Source organism: Macaca fascicularis, chromosome 14 (genome assembly GCF_037993035.2).
Source record: "Macaca fascicularis isolate 582-1 chromosome 14, T2T-MFA8v1.1".
In the NCBI taxonomy this organism is placed as follows: domain Eukaryota; kingdom Metazoa; phylum Chordata; class Mammalia; order Primates; family Cercopithecidae; genus Macaca; species Macaca fascicularis.
In genome coordinates, this window is record NC_088388.1 from 88,873,142 (window position 1) to 88,884,206 (window position 11,065).

An 11,065-nucleotide genomic window follows, 5' to 3' on the forward strand; every position below is an offset into this window, starting at 1 on the left:
GGTTCAAATGATTCTTCAGCCTCAGCCTCCAGAGTAGTTGGGACTCCAGGCGCCTGCCACCACGCCCATCTAATTTTTGTAGTTTTTTTTTTAGTAGAGACGGGGTTTCTTTATGTTGGCCAGGATGGTCTCGATCTCTTGATCTTGTGATCCGCCCACCTCGGCCTTCTAAAGTGCTGGGGTTACAGGCGTGAGCGACGGCGCTGGGCCTATTTTTTAAAATTTATGTAAGTTTTTTTTTTTTTTTTTTTTGAGACGGAGTCTCGCTCTGTCACCCAGGCACTGCACTGAGTGCAGTGACCGGATCTCAGCTCACAGCAAGCTCCGCCTCCCGGGTTTACACCATTCTCCTGCCTCAGCCTCCCGAGTAGCTGGGACTACAGGCGCCCGCCACCTCGCCCGGCTAGTTTTTTGTATTTTTCAGTAGAGACAGGGTTTCACCGTATTAGCCAGGATGGTCTCGATTTCCTGACCTCGTGATCCGCCCGTCTCGGCCTCCCAAAGTGCTGGGATTACAGGCTTGAGCCACCGTGCCCGGCCAATTTATGTAAGTATTTTTAGAGACAGAATGATCTAGACATTTTGCTGTGTTGCCAGTCTAGAGCTCCTGAGCTCAAAAAAACCTGCCGGATTGGCCTCCCAAACTTCTGGGATTACGGGCTGGAGTCACCTTGCGTGGCCTAGGTTTTTATTTCTATTTTAGCAAAATATACATTCATTTAAAACGCTGACTTACTGTCTAGTGCCAATGTTTTATTTTTATTATTATTTTTTTGGAGACAGAGTCTTGCTCTGTCGCCCAGGCTGGAGTGCTGTGGCGCCACCTTGGCTCACTGCAAGCTCCGCCTCCCAGGTTCACGCCATTCTCCCGCCTCAGCCTCCTGAGTAGCTGGGACTACAGCTACTGGCGCCCGCCACCACACCTGGCTAATTTTTTGTATTTTTTAGAAGAGACAGGATTTCACCTTGTTAGCCTGGATGGTCTCCATCTCCTGACCTCGTGATCCACCTGCCTCGGCCGTCTCGGCCTCCCAAAGTGCTCGGATTATAGGCGTGAGCCACGGTACCCGGCCTCTAGAGCCTATTATTATTGCATGATACTTACTGTTTTTCTGACTGTGTGAAAGAATAATGATAATGCTTCAATTATCATTATCTTTCTGTAAATTTAATTATATGTCTTTTAAGGATGTTGTAATATTAACCAGTATATCCCCAAATTAACAGACAGTGCAGGAACAGTAAATATGCCAGAAAGTTTTTGTTGATTGAATTACCATAGCAGCCTAGAAAAACAATGATTCTTAGCTTTGCCTTGGAGAGGTACCTTACCTTGATTTGACTGTTTTACCTTGGAGAGTAAAGGCTAGCTTTTTCAGATTTTGGTCAAGGCATGAGTTCTGCTCTACGTTTTCAAGCAAGGTCCTTCTGAAAAAGTCATTATAGATGGTTGTTGTAGTTAAAGAAAATAATGAGAGTAGAAGAGCTTAGTGAGCTTTCCTTCTCTAAACCAATCACTGGCAATTAAGAGTGTTACTGATTTTCAGATCATTCAGACTCACCTCTTGAGTTTATAGGTTGATGAAACCTTTGAAGCCTAAGCAATTTAGTGGACACTAACACCTCAGAAAATCTGACATTCTTCTATGCAAGAAAGTAGAGTTTGGAAAGCTGGACATGTGTCGATTGGAGAACAGTCATTTTTTCTAGAGGTTGATGTCTCTTTGTGCCTTAGTTTTCCATTTTTCCTATTTCTGTCATTGCAAATTAAATCCTATACTTCTCTAGAAAAAAAGGATATTATTCAATCACAACCTGATTCAAACTTTGCTTGGATCTTTGTCTCTTCAGGGTAGGAGAATAAATTCTTGTGGTTTTCTTTCCTTAGGAAAATGGACTCAGACTTCTCACATGCCTTCCAGAAGGAACTCATCTGTGTCATCTGTTCGAACTACCTGGTAGACCCTGTCACCATCTGCTGTGGGCACAGCTTCTGTAGGCCCTGTCTCTGCATTTCCTGGGAAGAAGCCCAAAGTCCTGCCAACTGCCCTGCATGCCGCGAACCATCACGGAAACAGGACTTCAAAACCAATATTCTTCTGAAGAATTTAGTGACCATCGCGAGAAAAGCCAGTCTCTGGCAATTCCTGAGCTCTGAGAAACAAATATGTGGGACCCATAGGGAAACAAAGAAGATGTTCTGTGACGTGGAAAAGAGTCTGCTCTGTTTGCTGTGCTCCAACTCTCAGGAGCACGGGGCTCACACACACTATCCCATTGAAGGGGCCGCTGAGGAACACCGGGTAAGAGATAGCTCTGCAATCACCTGGAAGCTGGAGGGTGGCAGAGTTAAAGAGATTAGAAGGACGATGAGAATCATCATGGTGATTACTCTCTTCTTTACTGAGTGCCAGGTGCTGTTCTTGGTATCAATTATGACATTTGGATAAAATGTGCAACTCTACGTTCCTTCATGGAGCTTGCACCCAAAAAGAGACTAAGTAAATGTTCTTATTATTGACTCTACAGTTCAATGCTAAAGGCATTGAAAAGCAACCAAAACTACAAGTGCAAAGAAACGTATTTTTGAAATATATTTATATTACTGGACAAATGAGTAAGGGGATAGCACACTACAAAATCAGGGGGCTAGCATAGTGGGTTCTGAAGCAGGATGTTTCACTGAACATTAGCCAGGTTACAGGAAATCTTGACTCTTCAGTTTTCTAAACTGTTCTATATTCTGAAACCTCAGAACTGAAAATATCAATTGAGGATGAGCAGTGAAAAAATTGTTTTTTTCCCTTCTCTCTAATGTATTTATAGATTACATCCCTTGCCTGCGTATATCATTCAGAGTGTGGAATCTATGGTATTTGACTTTCTGTTTTTTAACCTCATAATTCTTTTGCAGGAGAAGCTCTTAGAGCAAATGAGGATTTTATGGAAAAAGATTCAAGAAAATCAGAGAAATCTAAATGAGGAGAGAAGAACAGCCCTCCTCTGGAGGGTAAGTATGAGACCGTGAGTCCTCACAACCAGCTTGAGATAAGCATGCTGACAACATTTATATTAGCAACTTGAGTTGAAATTCTCATATGCCAGATTTTGTCCTGTGTTTATTCATAGGCTGGAAAACAAGCAGACTCTTCAATATAATGCTTGTTCAGGTTTTTTGGAAATGTTCTTCAGATAAGTAAAAAATAAATATAAATTCTGAAGGGCAAGTATGTGCTTAAAATTAATAAATATTTCAGGCAGAGTTTTCTGAATAAGTTGAATTATATAATATTGATTACATAGTACATAATTGAGAAATAAAGTTATTTAATGTTGAATATGATGTTGGCCAGGGGGAAGAAATCAGGTAGGAACAGTCATTTAAGAAATGTGCCTGTGCTGGTGAAGTCTGATAGCAAAGGACCCAGATGATGCCAGTGCATGTAGGAGAAAATGTAACATGATGAAAAGCTGAGGAGAAGGGGTAAAAAATGACTGGGGGAGTGAGAGAATAACTATGTCAATATTGAGAGGAGAGACACAATGGAATGGAGATTCATGTTCTTAGAATGGCAGGGCAATACAGAGCCTATGGCTTTTGACAGAAGAAAGATAGGAGACAGAAAAGAGGTAGTCGGTTTGAGAGATGGGGGTTAAATTTTTTACTAAGATCCTTTTTGTGTGATGGCTTCTGATTCTGATTATAATATACTAAAATCATTTCTACTGACAGTGATTCTTTAGTCTGTGAAGTACAGAGATTTGAAACAACAAACTAATTGAGTAACAAAGATTATATATATTATCCATGACAATTTGACAATCAATCATAAATTTTACTTGTTTTCTAATGGTATTTCAGATTTAAGAGGACATATATTTAAACATTTAAATCTGCAGGGCTAATTTGCAGGTGTTTGGGAATTGATGAATTACTTAAATTTTGAAGGAAGGTCTTGTTTAACTCATCAGACTGTTTGTAAATGATGGAAAATAAAAGAAGGAATGAGGAGGATGAATTTGTGGGTTCTGTGAGGTGGAAGTAGGCCTGGGTATGTAACCTACAAAATCCATGTCCCTACAGGGCGATGTGGTTTTACGGGCACAGATGATCAGGAATGAGTATAGGAAGCTGCATCCAGTTCTCCATAGGGAAGAAAAACAACATCTAGAGAGACTGAACAAGGAGTACCAAGAGATTTTTCAGCAACTCCAGAGAAGTTGGGTCAACATGGATCAAAAGAGTAAACACTTGAAAGAAATGTATCAGGAACTAATGAAAATGTGTCATAAACCAGATGTGGAGCTGCTCCAGGTAAGAATGGAGGATGCCCCTTGAGATACTTTGTATTAGCTGCCCTTTACATCTTTGCCTTCCATTGGGTACCCAAGACATTATTTCTTCTTCTCCCACATTGATGGTGAGAGCCATATAGAGATAAACGATAACTGCTAACCTAATCTTCGAAATAAACCTTTATGAAATTGTGCAACTAGATTTCCATAGAACATTTTCTACCACAAGCTTCCTCCTCCAGCACATTTCATTAAAACTGTGGAAGAAAAAATTTCATGTGAAAATTCTACTTTTGTCTCCAGTGGATAATCCATAGAAATTATGGAAAAACTAATATTTCCTTCTTCCTCTTTTTGGGAAGTCCTAGGTTTGAAATGCTCTTAATTTCAGCCATATTAACCTTTGGGGGCTAGCCCTAAAAAAGACTACATTGTAGACAGCTGCAGCAATGCGCAGTCACTACTCACACCTTTCTCTCTCATGCAAATTTAGGGTCCTGAATTTATCAGAAATTGATTCTGTCAATAGGTCTTACTGGTATAATTGCTAGAGATGAGAACACATTTTAAAAGAGTTGCAGTGATAGTATATGGCAATTCTAAAGTTTTCAAAGCTAAAGACCAGATAGGCAGAATAACAACGTTTTTGTTTGTGTGTTTGGAGAAAGAGTCTTCTTCTGTCACCCAGACTGAAGTCAGTGGCCCAATCTCAGTTCACTGCAACTTCTGCCTCCTTGGTTCAAGTAATTCTCCTGCTTCAGCCTCCCGAGTAGCTGGAACTACAGGCATGCACCACCACATCCAGCTAATTTGTTTGTATTTTTAGTAGAGATGGGTTTTTGCTATGTTGTCCAGGCTAGTCTGGAAATCCTGACCTCAGGTGATCCACCCACCTTGGCCTCCCAAAGTGCTGGGATTACAGGTGTGAGCCACCTCACCCAACAAGAATAACAACTTTCTAAAGAAGTCATTTTTTCTTTCTCTCTCCCTCTCTACAGGATTTGGGAGACATCGTGGCAAGGTATGTCTTTGGTCATCAGTGCAAGCTGGAGCACAAGGCATGCTATGAAAACATCAAGCTGTTTCCAACAAAATGAAAACATAATTTACTAACACCATAATGTGCCAGTGTGATGGTGTGTGTATGCGCGTGTACTCGTGTGTTTGTGTGATGTGTTGAATGTTACCTATGCCTTTTATCAGACATTAACCTTTTCTTAGTTTCCCAAGTGACTCAGGGGGTTATGTTTTGAATAGTTCAATGCAGAAGTTGCTAGAATACAATTGCCTGTTTTTAGGATTCAGAATCCTAATTAGAGATAAACTATTTGGTGGCAGATAGGGAGAGAGGCATTTATCTTTCAGTGGCAGTAGGTTAGAAATGGAGTGAATAGTTAGAAAGATTCCCTAAGAGCCACAAACCCATCCTAGGATTGTGAAGGTACATTACCATATCAGAAGTGGATTTGAATGAAGCATTTTCTGTTGGAATCTATTAAACACAGACATGGGAAACTTAACCAACTCAACCAACTTCCTTGCAGGAGTGAGTCTGTGCTGCTGCACATGCCGCAGCCTGTCAATCCAGAGCTCACTGTAGGGCCCATCACTGGACTGGTGGACAGGCTCAACCGCTTCCGAGGTGAGTGTCGCCCTCTTGGTGGGATCAACATGTAATGCCTTCATTTATGGTTTTCTATGGGCAGCTTTACCAGTGTAATCATCTTTCATCTAGAAGAAGTGAATAGTCTGTGAATAGGTATTTCTATTTATAGTTTCACTATCATCAAACTGACCAGAATAAATAAAATCTGGTGAAATGTAATAGGAATCAGCCACATAACAAATTTCTTAGAAAAATAAAACATGCAGAAGGGCCCTTGAGGACTTTAGGAAGCATTCCCTGATACAATTTCATGTATACAATTATTACATGAAATATACAGAACTAAATTAATTTAGGACATTTCCATTTCAAATTTAGTGCAGTTAACAACTGATTTGAGTGACAGTGTTTTTTAAAATACATTTCAGGTGAAGTTTCACAGCATTTATAATTTTAGTCACGTTTTTAATCAACAAAAGCATACATGAGTAACTTATATAACAGCGCAAAAACTGAGAATCTGTGAAGCATAGAAACGTGATTTAGTGGTTGATGAGGCCTTAGATAGAACTCCAGGATAGATGATGATAAATCTAGCAGACGAAAGAAGCCTGTGTCTGAATCTGACATGAAAGTCAGATAATTCTTGCAAGGAATCTGCACTTTTCAGAAGGCAGATTCAGATTTTCTCTTTAAGTATGAATTTGCTAGCTTCAGTGACAGATTATAATATTTCTGGCAAAATGGTAACTTTTTATTTGGGTCTAGGAATGCTCCCCACCTCATCTCCCGTCCCCAGCCTCCTGCTCTGCCCTGACAGAGAAGAGGCAATGGAGGTTAATTTTATTGCTATGGACTTGGCTGCAGGGCAAGAGCTTCCAGTTTTTCAGTTGTTACGAAAGGTCGCTCAACTAGACATAGACATGACCTTCCTCCCCTTTATACTTTTTGAGTTTATCGAAATTGTGATCATTGTAGTTTAGCTAATTACTTGTACAGATATACTAACACCCTTTGATTCCAACATTTTTCCAGACAGAAGTTTCTTTCTAATCTTGACCTGTGTTTTCTAGTGAGAGTCTCTTTCTTATCTGAACATGAGAATTGATAAACTACTTTTCACTTGAACATTCTCTTTTTTCTACAGTGGAAATTGCCTTCACTTGGGAAGTCACCAATCACAATATCAGGCTGTTTGGGGATGTGAGAAGATTGATGTTTAGACGTGGATCTTTGAATTCTGACAGATCTGACTATTTTGCTGCATGGGGAACCTGGGTCTTCTCCTCTGGGAAACACTACTGGGAGCTGGATGTGGACAGCTCTTGGGACTGGGCTCTGGGAGTCTGTAAGGACTCCTGGATGAGGAAGAATAGCACAATGGTTACATCTAAGGACATATTTCTTCTTTTGTGCGTGAAGGTGGATAATCGTTTCAGTCTCTTGACCACCTCCCCATTGTTTCCTCACTATGTAGAGAAACCTCTGGGCCGGGTTGGTGTGTTTCTTGATTTTGAAGCTGGAAGTGTGAGTTTTTTGAATGTCACCAGGAGTTCCCTCATATGGAGTTACCCGGCTGGCTCCTTAAATTTTCCTGTCAGGCCTTTCTTTTCCACTGGCCACAGATGATCAGGATTAAGAACCCTGACTGTTTGGTAACTCCATATAGAAGGGATCCCTTCACTGTTGATACAAAGAAATCATACTGTTCAGGCTTTTATCTATGTTAGTGTCACTTCATTTTGTTGCTATTAAATAGAAAATATGTAAAATGCAAAACCTTTTTGTACATTTTCTTACAAGTAAAATAATCTCCTATGGCCAATTTCCTAAAATATGTATTGTGATTTTCAAGTGTTTGTGAATTTATTGGATGCAATTCTGGAAATATGTGGGTGTATGTTTCCAACTTAATGATCTCATGCAGAAACAAAATTTGCACATCACGGACAGACAGGATTTTGTACAATGCACTTGTAAGTGTGAACGTTCCCTCCTATTAATACAGTAAATACTACACCTCATCACTTTAGGGGGAAAAATGTACTTTACACAGAAGTTTTCACTGAATCTTTGGGCTAGAATTGGAATTTAAAAGTCATGCATCCTATGGAGACAAAATACATTCTGAGAAATGCATTATTAGGCGATTTTATCATTGTGTAAACATCAGAACACACTACAAAAACCTACGTAGAATATCCACCTACAGACATAGGCTAATGGTACAGTCTATTGCTTCCCTGAGAAGTTGCTAGCAATGTCTGAGCAAGAACCAAAAGAGTTTAACCCACATGGAATTCTGGAGCTATTTATTAAAGCAAACAGCATCACCCGGGGAAAAATAGACAGATGAGCAGACTGTCTGTATTAAATGTGTTTATACTTCCAATTCACACAGACTGAATCCTCATTGATAATCTAGAGACCTGAGACATAACCATCACCTCATGTTACAGTGGAAACATATTAGTATCAGGGAAAAAAAAAACAACTAACTAAATTAAACCAAATCAAAAAACAAAACAAACATAACCCAGTTCTGATGAAAACCCAGTTTATAGTGAGTCCATTGAGTCTGTCTGCCCACCAAATGGTCATTTTCATGATCACTGATTAAATAATGGAAACAAACATTCTACTTCCAGTCCAGCAGATGATCCTGGCTGATATCTGGGGTTCTTTGGTTGGGGCTGTTACCTAGAATATATTCAAACGGCCTCTCCAGGTAGTCGCTTGGCCTTGCTCACAGCATGGTAGATAATTTTCTACAGTGAAGATTCCCATAGAGTCAGGAGAAGTCTATACTACCATTATGCTACAGAGTAAAACATCAGCTGCTGTCACAACCCTACACAAAGTAAAGGAACTAGAACACACACAGCAGTAGCAGTCTTGAAGTTACATCACAGAAAGACAATGGGGGACTGAATATATATTTTAGCACTTTTTAGAGAGAATGGGGGAGGAATATAACCTACTACACCTACTCTTCCTAAGAAGTGGACCTTGAGTATCTATATCCAGAGACTCAGGGTCCTGTAAAACATGAGATCCAACGAGCCCCTTACAGAAACACCATTCAAGTTCCAGATTCCTGTAAAGGGGCAATCAACAATTAACCACGTTAATATTCTTTTGGAAATTTTCTTCAAGATTTGGTATCAACTGGACAATCATTATGAACACAACACAGCAAAATCACTGAGGTAGATGCACACGATACTAGAGTAGAGGGGTGGAAGGAGTGGTCCATCTCCTTCAAGATGACCATGTACAGATACAGTAATTCTAGGACAGTGAGATAAAAAAAGGTCAGTGAATCCTTGTCAGGAACCCCCTTCTGATGTCTATATGTGGCTGCAAGCTATTCATGCAAGTCTTCTGAATGCCTTGTGCTTCCCAAGATTTCTTGATATTAAGATTCACTGACTGGGGTTCCTAGTACATAGAATACCTTCAGCATAGAGGGTGACAAAGTCTTTCCCTCAAAAGCCAGAAGTTCAGAAACCTGTAGCCTAGTCATCCACTGGACCTTACCAGTAATTGTGGACTGAAGAGAGAGTCATTGGTTTTAAGCTCAGATAAAAGCTGTTCCATTGTAGACTCTCATACTCAAAAGGGAAGGTGAGGCTAGGTCCTGTGACTCTTCATTCTTCCAGACTGTGGAAGTTTTTGATGCTGACTCAGAGATATGTTCTCTGTTTACTAAAATCTAATGTCTATTAACATTCTGCTGCAAAAGAGATAGGCCGCGTCCTGTCACAGGCCTCTCACCCTGTGCCCATATGTTCCACTCCTCTGGCCCTTACTGAACCATGATGCCTGCCAGAATCACTCTGAAATTCTTCTGTGCCTCTGTCAGTCTTCTGGCCCAGTTCTCAGAACACAGGTCCCTGTCTATCCGCTTTCCAATGATCTGCCCTTGCCCTTCAAATTCACAACATAAGAAAAGTTGGTCATTAAAATAACCCAGAATGGGAAATAGGGGTTGCCTGTTTTGTCTGAGACCAGTAATGCAGATGCAGGACCCGAAAGGAGAAGGAGAAAGCAAAAGTTGATGCCTTTGAAACTGCTCGGTCACACCCTTATGACATCTAAAAGGGTAAAAGGTATTCGGGGTTAACTAATGGCAACAGAAAGAGGACAGTCAAGTTCAGGCGTATATGGAGAAAGAGAGTTTCTATCAGTGTCTGACACAAAGTAAAACTCTCTTTCTTTACCGGAATGCACCCATAAATGTGTCAGAAAAGTAAAGTTTGGTGAGGAAAAGCCAAGTTGTAGAGAACAAGGGATACTGATAAAGAAGACAAGAAGCAACATTTCCTGCACATGTCAAAATAATTCTTGAGTCGTTACATTTCCTGGAATTGGCATGAGGTTTCCACTGTGTATTTTCCACTGTGAAAAAGTCAGGCGAGAGTAATATGGTATCATGGTTAAGAGCGATGTCTTGAAGCTAAATTGCCTGGGTTTGACTCCCAAACTCACTGCTCATAATCCTCATTCCCAGAGCTCATACCCAGAGCAAAGTGCCTTTCTCAATGCCTTATGTGTGGGTGTGGGATATACATTTTTTGTTCGCATTGTCTTAAATACATTTCAAAAGTTTTGTATTTTGAATATTATTTAATTAAACATATTTTCTTCATTGTTTTTCTTTAGTGCATATATTTGCAGGGAAACTATAAAAGAGAGGGGAGGGAATACATTTTTCTAATGATATTTAAAACAACTAGTAACAATTGAAATTAATTTTAATAACACTTTCTAACCCAATATATCCAAAATGTTTTCAACATAATAAACATGACAAATATTAGTGAGATATTTTATATTCTTTTTTTGAGACAGAGTCTGGCTTTGTCACCCAGGCTGGAGTGTAGTGACCAGATCCTGTCTAGCTGCAGTGTCAACCTCCCGGGCTATAGCAATCTTCCCACCTCAGCCTCCTCAGTACCTGGGACTACAGGTTCATGCCACCATGCTCCACTAATTTTTATTTTTTTGGAGAGACGAGGTTTTGCAATGTTACCTATGCTTGTCTCAAACTCCTTTCCTGTGTCCACCTCTCAATGCGCTGGGATGACAGGCTTGAACAATAATGTTTATACATTTTAGGAAGAAATTTCTTAGCCTACTTCAGTTTTAAAAAGAAGGGTA

General features: G+C 40.1%; 1 protein-coding gene across 1 annotated transcript; it reads left to right on the forward strand.

Annotated features, from left to right (window-relative positions):
- Positions 1-1,820: 1,820 nt before the first annotated feature.
- Positions 1,821-7,709, forward strand: LOC102115404 (tripartite motif-containing protein 43). The gene is made up of 6 exons (XM_005579334.3): positions 1,821-2,303; positions 2,915-3,010; positions 4,085-4,315; positions 5,295-5,317; positions 5,841-5,938; positions 7,050-7,709. Exons 1-6 carry the CDS (start codon positions 1,893-1,895, stop codon positions 7,529-7,531), a joined length of 1,341 nt encoding a protein of 446 aa, XP_005579391.3. The 5' UTR covers positions 1,821-1,892; the 3' UTR covers positions 7,532-7,709.
- Positions 7,710-11,065: the final 3,356 nt, after the last annotated feature.

Coding starts and splice junctions, on each gene's coding strand:
- LOC102115404 (XM_005579334.3), top strand. CDS start 1,893: ATGGACTCAGACTTCTCACATGCCTTCCAGAAGGAACTCATCTGTGTC. Junction 2,304..2,914: donor GGGCCGCTGAGGAACACCGG/GTAAGAGATAGC, acceptor ATTCTTTTGCAG/GAGAAGCTCTTAGAGCAAAT. Junction 3,011..4,084: donor GAACAGCCCTCCTCTGGAGG/GTAAGTATGAGA, acceptor ATGTCCCTACAG/GGCGATGTGGTTTTACGGGC.